At 36.6% G+C, this 19279-nt stretch overlaps 1 protein-coding gene across 1 annotated transcript in view; it reads left to right on the top strand.

Moving 5' to 3' along the window:
• Positions 1 to 19279, top strand: part of LOC140138157 (uncharacterized) — a 49203-nt gene extending 29924 nt beyond the window's left edge. The window contains exons 13-21 of the mRNA XM_072160090.1: positions 628 to 900; positions 1646 to 1771; positions 2199 to 2333; positions 6087 to 6206; positions 7037 to 7349; positions 12804 to 12916; positions 14615 to 14778; positions 17965 to 18081; positions 19145 to 19279. Of these exons, the coding sequence (XP_072016191.1) occupies positions 628 to 900; positions 1646 to 1771; positions 2199 to 2333; positions 6087 to 6206; positions 7037 to 7349; positions 12804 to 12916; positions 14615 to 14778; positions 17965 to 18081; positions 19145 to 19279 (1496 nt within the window). The remainder of the gene's footprint in view (positions 1 to 627; positions 901 to 1645; positions 1772 to 2198; positions 2334 to 6086; positions 6207 to 7036; positions 7350 to 12803; positions 12917 to 14614; positions 14779 to 17964; positions 18082 to 19144) is intronic.

Raw genomic sequence — 19279 nt, 5'->3', positions numbered from 1 at the left:
TGGTGCGCTCGGCAAGTTTGCGTGCCAAAGAAGCATTTACACACGCATTGCACTGAAATAATTATCCTCATACCTCCAGTTTCCGAGGTCTATTTAGTTACTTTGTACTCCTGCCTTCACCTGTTAATCAATCTCAGATACGGTTTGTTACAACCTTACTTCATCAATGAAACCAATACTCTTGCTTACAATGAATGAGGATATAGACGAATCCAGCAAGCCAAGTGATGGTCAGAATTCATTCGGCCATTACTGGGTCCCCTCTGCACCAAACCGGTGTTGTGACTGCTCAATTGGGTGGATTAAATCCGCTTAAAAATCGAGGTTTAATTGTAAGTCAAGTCATTTTGCAAAAGTTACAAGTCAAGTCACAAGTCGCTGACATCCACGGGACATGTTAGCAAGCATTCGATCGATGAAATCTGAATAAAACCAGGTCTTCCCGGTTTTAATATAAAAAAACTTAAATTGTACTGTTATTAAAGCACTTCAGACTTAGTCTTTACGTGGTATTTTAGTACACCACTGGGCATTAGTAACTATGCAAAAGTAGAAATTCGAGTAAAATTGAGGGCGTCGCTGTGAAGCAAATCACACATCATGGCTTTAATGTATTATCTCTTACAGTCGATCGCAAAGCACCTAGAGTGATATGCCCTAACGATGTAGAACAATCGGTTCCAGCCGATATCACAGGACGAACTATCACATGGAAAGAACCTGTAGTGACTGATATATCTACCAGAAGCGGTGAAGAAACTGGTGAAGAAATAGTGTTGAGATCACAGAGTCACACACCAGGACATTTCTTCCCACTTGGGCAAACAATTGTAAGATATGTGTACCAGGATTGGGCTGGTAACATAGGATTTTGTGAATTCGATGTCTCGCTCTCTGAAAGTAAGTAGGACAGGGAGTTGGACTCGTAATATTGAATTGTACATTAGGTTTCACTACCTGAAGAGAATTTAATTCCCTCATCTGGTATCTGTCAATGAGTTGACCAGATCGCTAGGTTATCATTATAGCTAGAGGCAGTATATGACACAAATGGGTCAATGAGTTACATAAAAATGACCTTGTGGTATAGTTCCTAGTGAGTTTTGCCTGAGGCAATTTGTGGTTAAATGTTGATCCCTCACTATAAGAGTTATTACCGTCGATTTGGTTGATATCTTAAGGTGAGATTATAATCAATTCTGTTCAGGCAGTAAAACCTAATGACATATAAATCCTGTAAATTGTACAATAGACAATGACGTACACAACGGGACGAATGATATTTGCCTTTCAAATGGTCAACAATTTAGAACATTTTGAAACCAGTTTGAAACCTTACTTTCTTTCTTTTTCTGGACCCATCAAATGCATATATTAATAAAATGTTTATCTTCCTTTGTTGAAGCCAATAGCTTCTAACTTGCACTAAAATGTACAGTATAGTGCCTTTGCTTACATTGATTAGGGACCGTTCAATATTTACGCCGGTGAGAATGGGAGTTTTGAGGGGAAATCCGAAATTATTTGGGAGTCATCAGGGGGATCTAAATTTGTTATTTGAACCAGGGGAACAGGGGGGTCCAAACATTTTGAGCGGGCAAAACTCCCATTCCACCTGGCGTAAATATTGAGCGATCCATTACAGACCAACTTGAACAGGTGGAAACGTTCGATTGCGGTGATGGTATTCAGATTCCTAAGTGGAAAACATGTAATACTGTTCCTGACTGTACTACTGGAATGGATGAACTTGTCTGCAGCTCTCATCAAGGTACTTTTCTATAATTAACATTAACAGTAGTTGTAAATTTAAGATACTATATATCGCAAAGATGGACCTTTGGCAGTGGCAGAGTTATCATGTAAAAAGAACTAAGTCACGCATGCGGCAGGCGATGCTACGCAGATTGATCGGCGAATGAGGTGCTGATGTGATGATGACGTGATTCAATTAGCCAATCAGCACCCGGCTTCAAGTTTACGGCACAAAATGCGCCAAATCGGGCAGCGCGAAAGGTCTTTGCAAATAGGTGTAGTGATTTAGTTGTCCCAATATACTAAGGATATGGCGATTGTCCGACTCTGTTTATTTTTATTTTACCTTTTTTTACTTGACCATCAAGTAGGTTTATGCAAAAATACCACATCAATTAACTAACAAGTAAAAGAAAATCATTCATCAAATTTCATTTAAACAGCTATTTGCAGCGTAGACCATCGGCCATGTCGCGGTTCTTCATCTTTAAGACTATGTATATCTAATACAGCAGAATGTGACTTCACCAGAGATTGCCCAGATGGTACGGACGAGATATACTGTGACTTCCCTGATGGTACGTTTTTTGTTATAGTGAAAAACAGATAAAACGACTACGGTAGTTCGCGTCCTGACAACTAGACAGAAAATGCCGTACTGCGCAGGATGTCAACCAATGACGGCGCGCCATTGCCCTGACGTCAGACGCGATCTACTCTTTTTTTTTTTTATCTCTGTCTTTCATTATATTGTCACATTTGTTCCGTAAAAATTATTCACATGTCATTTATTTACATATTTTATTAAAAATTCACATTAAAAGCCAACAGGTCACTCGCAAGGCAAGGCAGTTTGGGCTCTGAAAACTGGGCCAAAAGAATGTTTAGGATTTGAACTGAAATTGTGATTTGGATCATGTAAAATTTAGATTGATGATTAATACCGCATTGCCTGAAATTTGATGTTGTGTAATATTTAAAGAGGCACAAAAGCGAAACAATTGACCAACATTCTGTGTCAAAATATTGCCAGTTTTGTTTAAATTAAATTTATCAAGCACAATAGTGTTTATAGTCCAGTCAATCTAAACAAATTAGTGGTGTCACCCACCACTAATTGCAACAGATTGTTTTTTCACTTTTATACAGTTTAGAGATGTCCCCTGAACATCATACCAAAAATATACTAAAATATACTTGGTGGAAAGGTCGTTTTTGGCGGGAAAAGGTCATACAGGGGTCAAATTTCAAAATTGCTCTAATCTTATTAAAAACTTTACCAAAGCATTCCTCTACTCTTAAGGATTCAGAAAAAGTATAGTTTGTTACAATGAGGTAGAAAGGATAGAGTGCCCTGCTCGCCGAATCTGTGAAGCCGGTTTGGGTCCCGGTTTGGGTGCTGTATAAATACACAAAGTTGAACAAATCATGTATTAAAACGCATTAAATTTCCCAGTATACCATTGTTTTTATCAACAAATTGCTGAATTATAAAGGCAAGCACGCCTGAATCGGGTATATCACCAGTGTTGCCACGCTAAACAACTCTACCACTTTTCGAAATTTCGCCTTCAGTCGCCGTTCCTGTAGAGCCCTCATGGCAACGGGCGAATGAACTAGATTTAGGAGCGTGCTTGCCTTTGTTATTCAGCAATTATTTGATAAAAAATGGTACAAAGTAAAGTTGAATATGCTAAAACAAGTAATTTATTTAATTTTATTAATCCATACATGCTAGAGTAAATTCAGTTCCCATTTTAGTTACATTTGATGCTGATTTTGTTAGGTCCCTTCATTTCATAATGGCTTATTCAGTGTGTGATTGTCAATGAAACGGCAACGTACCAGTTCGAGCTCAGCGATCTATGTTTTTCTACGTCATTGGTTTGTTATATCTGTGATGTACCATTCTCAAGTTATAAGCAAAAAGGTCAAAGGTCAAATTTTGGGCTCCACGTGGGTCAACTTCGAAAAAATGCTCCGATCTCCTTAAAAATGGTCTCAATGTGTTCGTCCTTTGAAACCACTCCAAAATAAGAATAGTTTGCCATATCTTGGACGTTTCGTTACCTAGGTAGCAGGGTAAAAGAGGTCATTGACCTCTATTGACCCCGACCTAGTTTTCGATGTTACGCGTGTAATTAAACAACCTAAACAGTGCAAATATTTCTTTAAATGAATTATGTTTGCAAGCCGAACAATTTGAGACCATTTTGGTTAAAATCAGACAATTTTTAGTTTTTTGACCTCTGTTGAACCCAACATTTGACGTTTTACCTTTTCGGTTATAACTCAAGAACCGTACATCACAGATATGGCAATCCTTATGACTAGAGGAATAATTTGGTATAGTTTTTTAAATGATTGGAGCAATTTGACCCCTGTATGACCTTTTCCCGCCAAAAACTACCTTTCCACCAAGTATATTTTAGTATACTTTTTGTATGCTGTTCAGAGGACATCTCTGACATTCATAGCAGTGAAAAAAATTCTGTTGCAATTAGTGGTGAGTCAAAACCCACTTTAACTGTGTGTCATCTGCCTTAGACTGCCTCCACCAGTGGTCTACACTGTGGTTAGTAATCCGAGTGTTTACGAATGAGGGCAGCTGTCATTTCTTTGTTCTGCACATATAAAATCTGAATTATTGTCAGTTTTTGATTTCAAAACGCACGGTTGTTTGTCAATCAATACGCTCGCTAACGACTATCATGTTCTTTAGACACATATTCAAGTACAGGCCTTACAATTGGCTTCTTGAACCAAAAATTACGGGAGATATTCATCATTTTCTACCCCGGTACACTTATCGTCTGAATATACAATCGTGCATATACACGTGTATTGATTCCGGTTATTGATTTAAACTCAACCCAGAAAGTATCGAAACGATTATAGATGGTCAGATATATCGGGAACTGAAATATATAGCAAAAACTTATCTAATGTATATAAAAGCGCAGCTTTCTCCTGCGCATTTTGATACCTCTTGTGTTGCTCTACGATATCATTTGGTCGAGTTATGGGCGCTTGAGTGGCTTCAAGTCGGATTTTGAAAGTTGCACTTAGCTCCTATTCAAGCCAAATGCGTTCGTCGCGTACATACACCCCACCCCCACACACACACACAATCAAGGCAAAGGACACCGATCCGCTATGTTTACTTAAACATGAACTTTACTTTATTTTACTCCTTCGACTTCCAACCTCAATACTTGCTACCCTTTACTTATCTCTGACTCTTTCTGCTGACATCTCAATACTTGGTGTGCCCACCATCATTGTCTATCACTGCCTGGATTCGTCGTCGCATGCTCTAAACAAGATGTCTTATCTTTCCTTGGTCAAAGTCTCGCCATTTCCTGAGCAGGATGCGCCGAAGGCCTTCTAAGGTGGTGTCAGGCTTGATTGATATTGATTTATACCTACAATTGTTGACCATTGAGTACAATTGATGGTCATCGCAATCAACTTATCCAACACGCGACACACATACTCATTTGAATTTGGCGGACAAAAGCAATGGTCATTTATGGTCACAGTACAACGCATTTGGCTTGAATAAGAGCTAAGTGCAACTTTCAAAATTCCGACTTGAAGCCACTCAAGCGCCCATAACTCGACCAAATGATATTGTAGAGCAACAAAAGAGGTATCAAAATGCGCATTAAATAAGTTTTTGCTATATGTTTCAGTTTCCGATATATCTGACCATCTATAATCGTTTCGATACTTTCTGGGTTGCGTTTAGTTTCCCTGCCTGTACAATATACTTATTTACCAGGCGTTGTCGCTGTGCACCGTTGCGGCAATCTCGTTCCATTCAAATCGAGGTGAGACCGGTAGTTCAGTGTACAATGAAACATTTTGAGTGCCTACTTGGACCTACATACTGCTATTAAGGGGCTGTACAATAATTATGAGCCCCCGGGGGGTGGTAAAATTTTCAAACGGCTCGCCAAAAATCGCTTCCCCCCTCGGCCCGCCAAAAAATCTTCCCCCCCCCCCTTGCACATGCCAAATTTTTGGGATCCCAATTTGCAAACCTTAAATGGTCTATATACAATACATGTTGCGACCGCAGCGAGCAGGAAAATGTGCATATTTAAGCGTTTCCGTACGGTTTTCCTAAGCCTTTTTAGAGCGTTTTATTTAAAAGGCGCCCCAAGAATGTGTGCCAAAATCACTTGCCCCCCTCTCGGCTTGCAAAAATTGCTTGCCCCTTCGGCACGCCAATTTTTTTTGCCCCCCCCCCCCAAATTTACCCCTCCCCCAGGGCTCATAATTATTGCACAGCCCCTAACAAACGTTGACATTTTTAAATTTTACAGATTGCGGAAATGACTACTTTCAATGCCCTTCCTCCCACGTATGTCTTCATGTATACCTTCGCTGTAATGGAAAGAAGGACTGTAATGATGGATCAGATGAAATGGATTGTGAAGACACAGGTAAAATATTACTTTACAATATTCTTCCATCACATTATCAACATAAACTGAGCTCAAAATGTCAACTGAGCTTTAAATATCTTGTAAAATGGACTGCGTAAAACCACAGGCAATTAAAAGGGCATCGTGATCCACAGCCTCATCCCCACACTTTTTTCAAAACAAGTAAAGGTAAAGGTAAAGGAGACGATTCTGTATAAACAGTGATCGGAGTGCCCATCTCTCTTTCATTGGCGATTGGGCCAGACTCCTCCATGTAATGTTGCTATAGGGGGATCGCTACACCTCCTCCACAGCGAGTCTGTTACCTTCCCAGCATTTAAGAATGCCGGTACCCATTTATACACCTGGGTGGAGAGGAGTAATCGAGATAAAGTGCCTTACTCAAGGGCACAACATGATGGCCTTGCCGGGGCTCGAACCCGCAACCTTCCGATTATGAGTCGATGTCCGTTCCGCTCGGCCACCGTGCCACAAGTAGAGATTTTTATACCACTGGAAACATCTGGCTACATAATGTTTTTGTACCAAAAATTTCTTGCAGATTAATTCGTTTGAATTTCGTTCTGGTATCCCAGAACGAAATTACAACAGTGGCCTATGGAGCCGTGTAATACACATTATCATGCATGACTCGTAAACGCTAATTCGGAATCAACTGAAATTTTGGGAATAGGCTCTTTTCATGGATATCTACTGAAAAAGTCATAAAAAGAGGATGCTAGGATCACGAAATCCTCCTTTAAGTATTACATGCAGCAGTATTTAAAGCTCCTGCTCTTTTTACATCCTTTGTTTCTATCTTTCTTCTACATAATGACGTACGGTAGTTCCTGAGGAGTTTACTTTTGTTGACGGTTGGTATTCACGTTACACACTGGAATCGTTTCCCACAAACATCGACTACGAAGAAATGGCGACAAAATTTAAAGATGTTAATTACCAATCACGTGGGTTTGGTCGTGTTAAAGGTGACAATCCCCCGGATTGGAATACGTTTATATCATTCAGTTCCACTGCGGATTTCAGTGATCTTCACGATGTGCTGCTACTAACGGGTGATGAAATTGCAAATTATGGTCATCAAGAAGAGGATCTGATTCTGCAGTGCACATATAATGAACAACAATGTAACATTACAAGGTAAATAAATTTGGTGTATTGTACATAACGTCGGCTGTATTCCATAGTGGCGTATAGTGGGGCACCGCGAATAAACAACTTGTCGAGAAAATCAGGTTTGAAGAAATGCCATTTAAAATCGAGTTGTGTAAATCAGACATTCATTATATTTTGTAAATGATGTGAAATATCTCTAGTAAACTAAATAGATTTAACTTTTATATATTTTTCAAAAGAAATAAATACATAATATTGTTGGTAAACTGAAAACAATAAGCACAAAACTATACGTCACTATGGAAAACACGCAAAACGCAATACCCTAACCTAACGTTAACCTTACGCCACCTCGATCGCCGTGTAATCCCTATGGCGTTACTTTTCGTCGGCTTCATTCCATAGTGGCGTATAGGTCCCATACGTCACTATGACATGTAGCGAGGTGTACGCCGCTATGACATACAGGGTGTCCCAAAAAAAAAAAAGGCCCCACATTGCGCCCTCTTTTTCTCCTATTTCTGAAACGTTGATCAAATATATTTTGGTATGTAAAGAAACCCTCAATCGTAGCTATAATAAACCAAAAAATTCTTTCAATCGGCTCACAATTTTTGAAGATATGCCCTCTTTAAGAAATGTACCCGTTTTTCACTCTGTCCACGGATGAGATTTGGCTACATCAAAGATTTAAACGAAACACACGGTTAATGACATGGACAGATAATAGCATTAGTCTTGGGAAAGCATTCACTATAAGCGAGGATCACCAGCTAGCTTCAAACATCTTCACAACCCCGTATTACTGCTGCATTCGCAAGTATCCAGCGCACAAGGCCTTAAGGATGGTACGCAACTCAATTAATGCAATGAGAACTAGGGCTGAAACCTGTATTCGTCATGGAGGCAACCAGGTAGAGGGCAGAGCAGCACAGTAAACTCACTTCAAAAGAACCAAAGACAAACTAAACAGCCCTTTTCAGGGCTACCTTTTATTCCAAAAAGAGAAATGACTTATGTTGTCAATAAAAGAAAGCAAGAAACAAGAAAAACATAAGTAATTGCAAGTATAGCAAAAGAAGTCCCATCCCACATAAATTTCGCCCAAATTAATGACACTTAACAAAATCCATAACCCATAAGCCCACCGGTAAAGCCCATTCCCTTAAATAAAGTTGTTATTTTATTAAGTTATCATCGAGGAATGTTTTATATTCATGCATGGTATATGCACTTTCCAATCTTTGAAGTAGCCAAACCTCCTCCGTGGACAGAGTGAAAAACGGATACATTTCTTTAAAAGGACATATCTTCAAAAGTTATGAGCCGATTGAAATAATTGTTTTGGTTTATTAAAGCTAACGATTGAAGGTTTCTTTACATACCAAAATATATTTGATCAACTTTTCAGAAATAGGAGAAAAAGAGGACGCAATGTGGGGCCTCTTTTTTTTGGGACACCCTGTACAATGTTTTTCATTTTTACCGATATTTCCTAAGTATAAAATGTGTATATAAAGTGGCGTATAGTCGATACGCCACTATGGAAAACACAAAATTTCACTTTGTAACTATACGCCACATTTAATTAATTAATTACCAATTAGTTAGCTAATTTTGACAGATGAGACTTAGAAATATTGAAAGAGAAAACTATGTGCATAAGAAATGTATGAACCTCAGTCGAAAGGAAATTTCGTTACTTAAAATAGATGAATATGTATGTAATAAATGTTCCAAAATCAATGATGAGAATATAGATAATGATGAGGATTCTGATGGCGATAATGACCTTATGAATGAATCTGGAGAAACAATCCACATATCGGATATTAATATAGACAAATATGATAAAATGATGTTTAATCCAATTAGATTTCAAAATAATAACAAAAATGACGAATTTATTGAAATGAACAAAATACCAGAATGCAATTATTTAACACCGGAAGAATTCAGCCAAAAATATATTGATACCAATAGTGAACTCTCCATACTGAATGTTAACATTAGAAGTATCAAGAAAAATTTTGAAAAATTAAAAGAAAACATTAAGACCTTAAATCACGAATTTAACATCATTGGCCTATCTGAAACTCACTTAAAAGAATCGCCATCCGAATACTTCAACTTAAATGGTTATAATATGGAATATACAAACAGAACAGAAAGAAAAAAAGGGGGTGTTTGTTTATATATTTCCACTTCAATCAAATATAAACTGAGGTCTGATCTTTGTATTTCAAACTCTAATCTTGAATCTTGTTTTGTAGAAATAGAAAGAGAAAATACACGAAATATGTTAGTAGGTGCCATTTATCGTGCACATACGAAAATTGAGCATTTCATCAAAGATATTGGTCCTATTTTTGATCAAATAACTAAAGAAAATAAGGAATGCTATCTAATGGGGATTTTAATATAGACTTGTTAAAGGATGACTGTCACAAACAAACTCATGAGTATCTTAATCTTGTTTATTCATATTCGTTCATGCCAACCATTTACAAACCAACTAGAATAACTGAACATAGTGCAACCATTATTGATAATATACTTACAAATAATCACAACGATGTAAACTCAGAAATAATAGTTACTGATGTAAGTGATCATCTATTAACTATAGTACTCAAAAATCGGGCAGTAAGAAAAACATCGCCTGATGAAAGAAATAACTTCTATAAGAGGAATCATAATACTTGTAATATAAAGAATTTGAAGCAAAAACTTTCCAATGTGAATTGGCATGCTGAACTGGATAATGAAGATGTAAATGATAGTTACAATAAGTTTATACATATTTTCAATAATGTATATGATGAATGTGTGCCTTTGACAAAATGCAAGAGTAATAATAAAAAAGAACCAAAATTTCCTTAGATAAGTAGAGGTCTTCTCAAAAGTATAAAAACTAAAAATAAGATGCATAAGAGGTATATACAAAAGCCATGTGATGAAACGCTTGAGTCATTCAAAACATATAGAAATAAGTTAAACACGTTAATACGAAAATCAAAAAGAGAGTATTATAAAAAGAAATTTGAATCTGTTAAATACAATCTACAAAAAACTTGGAAAACAATAAATAGTATTATTGGACGTAACAACAAAAGAAATATGCAAGCTAAATTCAAAAATGATGAAGGCGAAACGGTGTCAGATCCCCAGATAATTTCAAATGAATTTAATGAATATTTTGTTAACATCGGACCTAAATTAGCTTCCAAGATTACAACAAATGGCAAGAAGTACTATGATTATTTAAAGAGCCCATTAAGCAGTAGCATGTACATGAAACCAATTGTTAATGAAGACGTTATAAAAAATAATACATAAATTTAATCAAAACAAGAGTGCTGGTCAGGATACTATTGGTAATTACGTGGTAAAAAGGATTGCAAAGGAAATATCGATTCCGTTAACTATCATATTCAACCTGTCTATTACTGCTGGTGTAGTACCAAATGAGTTAAAGATCGCATTCCCATTTTTTAGAAAGAAAATCCAGTTTCTGTCCTGCCATGCTTTTCAAAAATACTTGAAAGGCTTGTATTCAACAGATGCATACATTACATTGATAAATATGAAATTCTAAATGATAAGCAATTTGGCTTTAGATCTAAACATTCTACCTATATGGCTATCTTGGAATTTATTGACAAAATTAGTAATGCTGTCGAAAACAATGAGACAACTGTTGGGATTTTCTTAGATTTGTCGAAAGCCTTTGACACTATCGACCATAGTATTTTATTACATAAACTGGAACATTATGGTTTTAGAGGAAACGTTTTAAAATGGTTTAAAGATTACTTACATAATAGAAAACAGTATGTGTATTACAATTCTTGTAAATCTGAATATAAAGATATAATATGTGGAGTACCTCAAGGCTCCATCCTAGGCCCATTATTGTTCATTTTGTATGTTAATGATATCATAAATACTTCCACCATTCTAAAATTTGTCTTGTTTGCCGATGATACTACTATAACTTATTCACATAAGGACATTGTGTCCAAATACGATCTTATCAACAATGAATTAAAAGAAGTTAATAATTGGTTTAAGGCTAATAAGCTATCAGTGAATGCAAGCAAGACTAATTATATGGTGCTTGGTACAAATCACAAAACATCACGCGTATTGTACAATGTTACTAATAATATTATATTAGATAATGTAATCCTGGAAAGGTTGAATAAGACCAAATTTCTTGGAGTGACAATTGATGAGAATCTAACTTGGAAATTTCATATTACCAACATCTCAAAGAATATATCTAGAGGTGTTGGTGTAATAAACCAACTGAAACATTTTGTTCCCGAGCGAATAATGTATTCACTATATTGTACTTTAATACTTCCTTACATAAACTACGGTATCTTAGCATGGGGAAATACTTGTCAAAAATATTTGGAAAAGATTTTCAAACTTAAAAAAAAAGCCCTTAGAATGATATCGAATAGTCACTTTTTAAGTCACTCAGCTCCTATTTTCAAGAATTACAATTTGCTTAATGTTTATGATAGTTATGATCTCGAACTAAGCACTTTCATGTACAAGTATAATACCAATCTGTTACCAAAGGCCTTCAATAGTTATTTCGTTGAGCAGAGGAATCACCTCAGGTATCACACAAGAAACGCTGAAGATTACAAGATCTGTCTTACAAAAACAGAGTTTGCTAACAAAACAATAAGAACCGCCGCGCCGGGCCAAGAAAATGGCATTCGATCGACAGATGCGCCAAAACGGCTACATCAGTAAAACTCTTTAGATCCCAAATTAAAACAAACCTTATGGAAATGTACACTTAATACCTCTTAGTTTTGATTTACTTAGTTTTATTTTTCTCCCTTTTAAAACAAACAAAAAATCGATTAAAATTAACCGATCTCTTAGCTTCTATACTATATTCACAAAATGTCAGCTTTCTTTTGCGATATACGTGAGCATATGTTATGAAATCCTAATTTGTCTTACACTTATATTCTGCATGTTCTTTATTCATCATTTTTTTCCTGCTTAGTTCGTTCTACATGAATGTATGAAAGAGGGTGGGGGGGTGTTTGTATGTATGTAATTGTATTTTATTAGACAAATTAAGAAACGTAGGCTAAGGTTAAGGGGGTGCTTGTTCAGGCCTTTTTGGCCTTCTGAGCATCTCCTCATTCAAATGTGTTGTTTAGCTGTTATTGTATTGTTGTATTTTGAATGAAATAAAGACTGATTGATTGATTGATTGATTGATTGATTGATTGATTAAACAGAACATAATTAAAAACATATGTGCCAATTAAAAAAAAAAATTACCAAAAATCACTATACGCCCCTATGGAATACAGCAACCAACAGAAATTACGATTAATGACAATTTTATTTAGATATATTTTGACTTAAACCCGGGACTTAAATAAAGCGCGAGATTTGGAATTTGCTGGTATTAACATTTTTTCCCATATTCGTTAACAGTAAATTTGCACGATTTCTTGATGATACATATGGCAACTGTTTTTCCTTCAACTATGCTGGCAAAGACAGTGATGAGACGCCGATTCAGTCAACGAGAGCTAGTTCAAATTATGGTAAGTAGAGAGTGTAGAGATTTATACGTGTTTGTAGTAGACATCAAAGAAAAGTAAAAACTAAACCCTCAATAGGGACGGGGGCTGAGAACTTTCCAAAATATATGACACTTTGATTCTAGAAACACCTGGCAAAGGGTCAAAAAGGACATTTGTCAACAAGAAGTAAAGGTCATACGGCCATTCACCAGTATTACACCGCTTATGACGGAGTATGATTACTCTAAAATTATTCGTACAAAAACGTGAGTGTTGTTGACCAGTTTTAAACTTTTCTTTTCTTTGATATGGTCAGTAGGTTTTTAACGATTTGATCATTTATAGAATATTGATGTATAGGGTATGTTAAAAATATCATACATTATAATCAATATCAACCATGTTGGTCGAATTATTAAGGTGGAATACCAGGGATTACAGCATCTCAGTAACCATATATCACAGCAACTTCATACTATCACCAGCTAGGAAGCATATGACAAGAAGTACTTTACCATATTTTTTTGCATATTAATTAGCTAATTTGCATATTTAATTAGCGTTAATGACATATTTTTTGAAAAAATGTAGCTCAACTTCTGAACATGCTACAAAGTTGGTTAAGGTGTCAAAATTAATGCTCTTTCAAAGTTTTGCGTTTTCAACCTATTTGCAGATACTTAGGGGGTGAGGTCATGATACTATTTGAGAAAAGCAATATATGACTAGTGACCCTTCTGTATTTTACTGAAACTGATAAAAAATGTGATTTCGTATCTGATCTCAAGTTAGATACAAAATATAGCTTAGGGAGAAAATAGGAGAAAATCTACTTTAAAGTTATAATGTTGAAATATGAATATTAATTAGCTAATTAGTATAATATTATGATTAGAAATTATTATTTTTACTGACATATCACTTGAACTTTATATATGCAACAATTTGTTCTGTTCCATTGATATATTTTGGCCTGTAATTAATTTCTATTAGTTGGTTACTTTAATAACACCGTTTGAAAACAATAGACTACATAAGAAATATAATGCATTGTGTTATATAGGATAAAGGCTCATTCTGACAGTTTGTTGCGTCGTCTGTTGAAAGTTTTTCACCCGCAACTTTTGAATGCAATATGCGATTTGTATCAAATAAAAAGTAAAAGAAAGCTGTATGTTTAAGTAATATCATAAGAGAAATTCCAGAAATTGCTTTTTAGCACCCAAATCCCTGGTATTCCACCTTAAGAGGCACATTCTTTTCACATTTATGCGCATAAACCATACTTTTTTAAAACCACAAATTTTATTTAGGTTGCCTTGGGATGGGTTTTGTTAGTCCGCTACTTTATGTGATGCATATGTTGTTGATCTTCAATATCTAAATTAAAGTGATGTGAGTCGTACAACGCCACATCAGAAGCTAATTTAAATAAAATGAAAATACTAAATATAACATGTACATGTAAATAAGGTCATCATTTCGGCCCCAGTTTTGTAGAGAAGAGGAAGGAATCGGCATTTCCCGCAAATGATTGATATAATCATGTTAAACATTTTTCATGACATTGGGCTTACAGAAATTGCTGATTAGTGTCAACTGAAACAATGTGCAATTGTGCATTCTTAATACTACAAACTTGACGCGTAGGGTTAGCTTAAAAATATGAAGAGTATCTTTTTTATGTCTTGATAAATAACGATTCTTGTTCATTTTCAGGCCTGAAAATGACGCTATTTCTGGAACAAAACGAGTACCTAAGTATATTTGGCCGTGAAGCTGGTATTCGAGTTTCTATCAATCCTGCAGACACTGTTGCTTTACCAGTTGATGACGGTATCACTATAAGACCAGGCACAATTACATCTATTGGACTCAGATATGTAAGCTGTAAACATAGAGAACCCATTACACACCCTCTATAGAGGCCGTCAGCCTTTCGCCATCTTGTGGGTACAAATGATCTGCGTGTTCATGCATTGGACGCTACGCGCAGGGCGCAACTTGTCACCCAGCTGTTATCACGCGTTGATGCGGCGATTTTGTTGTTCACGCATGCAGATCGAATGACCATCGCAGCGTGTACCCACAAGATGGCGGCATATGACGTCACGCTGACGGCCTCTATAGCAGACGATGGAGTTATAGGGAGAAGGGGCTTCTTAAGCTTTGATACTTTGAATATTGGATACCTAATTGTAAAGTATCTACACAAATGTCAGCTGAAATGTAAGACATTCATTTCAGTCACTGTACATACTGTTACCAAACTGGTTACAAATAAGCTGGTTACAAACTGTAACTAAACTGGTTACAAACTGTAATCAAACTGTCTACAAACTGGCTAAAAAACTGTAACCAAACGGTAACCAAACTGGTTACAAACTGGTTACAAACTGTAACCAAACTGGCTGCAAACTGTAACCAAACTGGCTACAAACTTTAACCAAACTGTAACCAAATTGGCTGCAAACTGTAATCAAACTGGTTACAAACTGTAATCAAACTGGCTGCAAACTGTATAACCAAACTCATTTTTTAATAGCAGCAATCCTGGTTGAAATGTCGGAGGGGGGGGGGGCACACCGACATCACCCGGTTAATAATAACATTAGTACAGCCAGAGACACTGAAATGAATACCCGGGATACACACTAGAGAAGTCAATTACCGAGGTATTGACAGTAGCCTTAGTCGGGATGTCCCTCGGCTCATTATGTTCTTAAAGGTCGGAACAAAATGGCCATGCGTGGCTGTGGATTCAACCTACCATGGCGATTTCTGCCATGAAGATATCAGGGCGATGACAATGTGGGGGGGCACCTGGCCAAAATTGTTAAAAAGTGGCGGCAAAGTATTTTGCCGAAATGTGTGTGTGTCTGGGGGGAATGACCAAACTATAAGTCATAACCTCATTAATACATGTATACGCGATATGTTTAATCCAATCACAGATAATAACGCGGATTCAAATGCATGGTCATTGAAAAAGTATAATGATCGCGTCTCGTGACGTAGCTAAAAGGTACGCTATACAATGACCGTGTTGCGTGGCGTGTTATGTGTCCATACCACTAAATCCGCCTTAGGCATTCGAAAAATTAACGCGGATGCTGGCCGCCGTTGGACATCGCATGATTGCGCGCTAGTGCGATTGGTGGCGGTATTTCAATACTTGCCGATTCAATTTTTTTACAGGGAAAACAAAAGATACAGTTAAAATTTGTGTGTTTTGTTTTCAAATTTAAAGGAAGGAAATGTGACATAAATTTAATTCAATAAGTGAAAAGTGACGGTTATGAATGAGGTTAATGACTTTGCATCAGTTATTTTTCGGGTATTGTGAAATGTCTAAACATTGTACTCCGGGATTGTGCTTTGGAACTCGGAATATCATACTCGGGGTTGCGCCACTCGGGATAGTCCTCGGTTCCAAAGCACAATGTTTAGATATTTATAGGCATAAAATACATAAAATTAGGCATAAAATAAATACCTCTTGATGAAACCAACTCCAAAAGTTCGATTTCTTATCAGGGGAAATAAACTTGAAATAATTACCAAAGACAAGGTAAATTGATATTTTCTGTGCTGAGAAAATTGACTTGAACTGAAGGCCCTGTACAAACCAATATAATAAGGTTAGATCATATACTTCACTTTTTTACAATATGGTTTATGCACAGTATAAGTTGCTTATAAACCACCTCACTCGTGATCTCCAATTTCATGAAATATCTTGTTTGCTTGTAGTTTTGAATAATATAATTATCTGTCAAATGCAATTAATTTCATGAATTCATGCCCCCAATACAGTCAGCTACCTGCACAACCGATTCTTTTGTTCTGCAAGGCTCACTCAGTCATTTAATGAGGCAATACAAACGATCGAAATTGGTGTTGAAATGAGCAAAATTTTGAGTTACACCTTTTCAGTGTAAAAATTTTTTCTCAGCCAAATGAAAAGCAATAATTTTCATTTTTTCAGTAAATGGCTGGAAAAACTATAATGCTTGATACTGATTTTTTTTAAAATCCTGGTGTTAAACTTAGGCCTGAAATTCAGTCATTTAGTGTAAGATTTTCGATTTTTATAGGCTTCAGCTCGGCCCGCGAGCTTTTTCTTGGATCAACCTTTTAGCTTTTCAAAGTAATATAGTTCGCTAATGAAGGATTTTCCCCAACTTTCTAAAGCACATCACCGTGAGCTATATATCATAGTTTTGTCAGAATTTCCGTTTTGATTTCACCATCTTTCATTGTCGGCTGAAAAAATTTCTAAATCAACACGTGAAATCTAAAGGCTAGTACTAGCATTGTGGATCGATATCCCTGGGTTTAATAGGAATACCGGCATGGCTATAGTGTTGCCAGAACTTCAATGTAGCAAAGAAATTCCCAGACCTATAGCGCTCCTACTGATCATGTTTAACCAGAACACCCAATTGGGGATTTAATCGCTGGTCGGGCAATTTGCTTTCAATGAAAAATTGACCTGGATAACAACAAAGGAAATATCGACTATTTCTGCTGGTTGCTCTCGAGATAAAAGTACTCACCATTGCCTACTTTTACTTAGTTTGACATTTTCGGATCATGAATGGAAAAAGGGTAAAACAAAAACGGAAATTCTGACAAAACTATAACATATAGACTCACACGATGTGCTTTACAGAGGTGGGAAATATCTTTCTTTAGCAAACTATGTTAGTTTGAGACGCTAAAACATGAATTCCGTAAAAAGCTCGCAGACGAATTCAAGGCCTATAAAAAACAAAAATATCACACTAAAAGACACAATTTGATCCTTAATTTTAACACCAAGATTCAAAAAAAATGTATATCCAAGCACCAAGTTTTTAACTGACATTACTGAAGAAAAAAAAAAAATATTGCTTTATATTTGACCGAGAAAATTAATTTCATAGCAAAAAGGTGTATCTCTGAATTGTGCTGATTTTTACATGTATCGATCGACTTTTAGCGCGACTAAGCATTTCTAAAGAATTGGTTGTCCAGGCGGCAGACTGAATAAAACCGACTCATCAATGGTTTTGTTCTTGTATCAGGAGAATGTTTCTCGTCTTGGAGGGAAGTATAGTAATTGTATCCCGGATAATACTGTTTGGCACGATTTGAGACAAGGCAAAGTTATGACTATAGAGGGCGAACGTTACGACAGAAAGGTATAAGGTCTTTGCATAATGTTCCATCATTCGCTGTCGTAGTGCACGTTACAATACGGCCGTTGCCAGGTCAACTGGATCACGCTTTCTTTGTTACGAACCACTGATCGAAATGATCACAACACAAAGCCTATGGCATATCAAAATTCGAGCAGTAACCAATGGTTACTAACGTGCACTACGACAGCGAATACAGGAAAGATTAGTGCGTGTCAGTAGTAAGCCTACATGAATGGTTCTTGTTCTCGCAAGATTCCTGCATCAGAATCTTGGAATCGTCGAAATTCTGGAATTTTGACCATTCCTGGTTTCTGACGCAGCCTGTCAATAAATTACGACAGTGTCCACTGGCAATTCCGGAAGTTTTTGACAGGCTGCGTCAGAAACCTGGAACTGTTGTAATTCCAGAATTTCGACAGGGGGCGCTGTCAAAATCTTGGAATGGTGACTATTCGTGTCATTTGACAAGAAACAGGCACAAAATGACCTCCGTGCAGTTTGTCAATGTAGAAGGACGCTGATTGGTCCCCCACAATAGGGGGTCTTTTCGTGAGACTGGGGGAAATCTGACCAAAAAGGGGGTCATTTAGTGAGACTGGGAAAAATTTGGGGTCAAGATATAAAAGTTTATACAAAATTATATCAAAATTTGAAAAAAATTTGACAAGTTTTAAGAAAAATAATGAAAACATGGGGTAATTCGATGAGAGATTATCAGAATTTTCCCAAGATTTTTGAAAAAAAGGGGGTCTTTTGGTGACAGGAAAACAAAAAAGGAGGTCATTGGGTGAGAGGGAGTTCAGTAAACAAAAAAGGGGTCCATTGAGTGAGGAGGCAGATCTACTTTAAATTCATGACAGACTTGTATCACTCGCTTTCAACCTGTTGGTATGACATGCATTTGTTGTTTTGTGCAAGTGTGCCAACTGCTGATTGCAGTCTTTGAATTCCAAATTCCAATAGTATGCCCTATACCCTCTACTCTCATTATCATCTACGTAGTGGTAGCTATTATGCTAATTATTATGTCATTAATGTCCAATATTTTTGTCATTTAATACAGCGTTGTCTAAGAGCTTGCCTTCATGGTAATATATTAGAAGCGTGTGCCTGTTCTGATACAATTGAACTTGATGGGCCAAGATGCAGGATATCGAATACTTCAGAAGGTGAGAAAAGAGGACCGAGAAATGGGTAG

This window comes from Amphiura filiformis, chromosome 17 (assembly GCF_039555335.1).
Source record: "Amphiura filiformis chromosome 17, Afil_fr2py, whole genome shotgun sequence".
Taxonomy (NCBI): domain Eukaryota; kingdom Metazoa; phylum Echinodermata; class Ophiuroidea; order Amphilepidida; family Amphiuridae; genus Amphiura; species Amphiura filiformis.
This window is presented reverse-complemented; position numbering and strand designations above follow the sequence as displayed.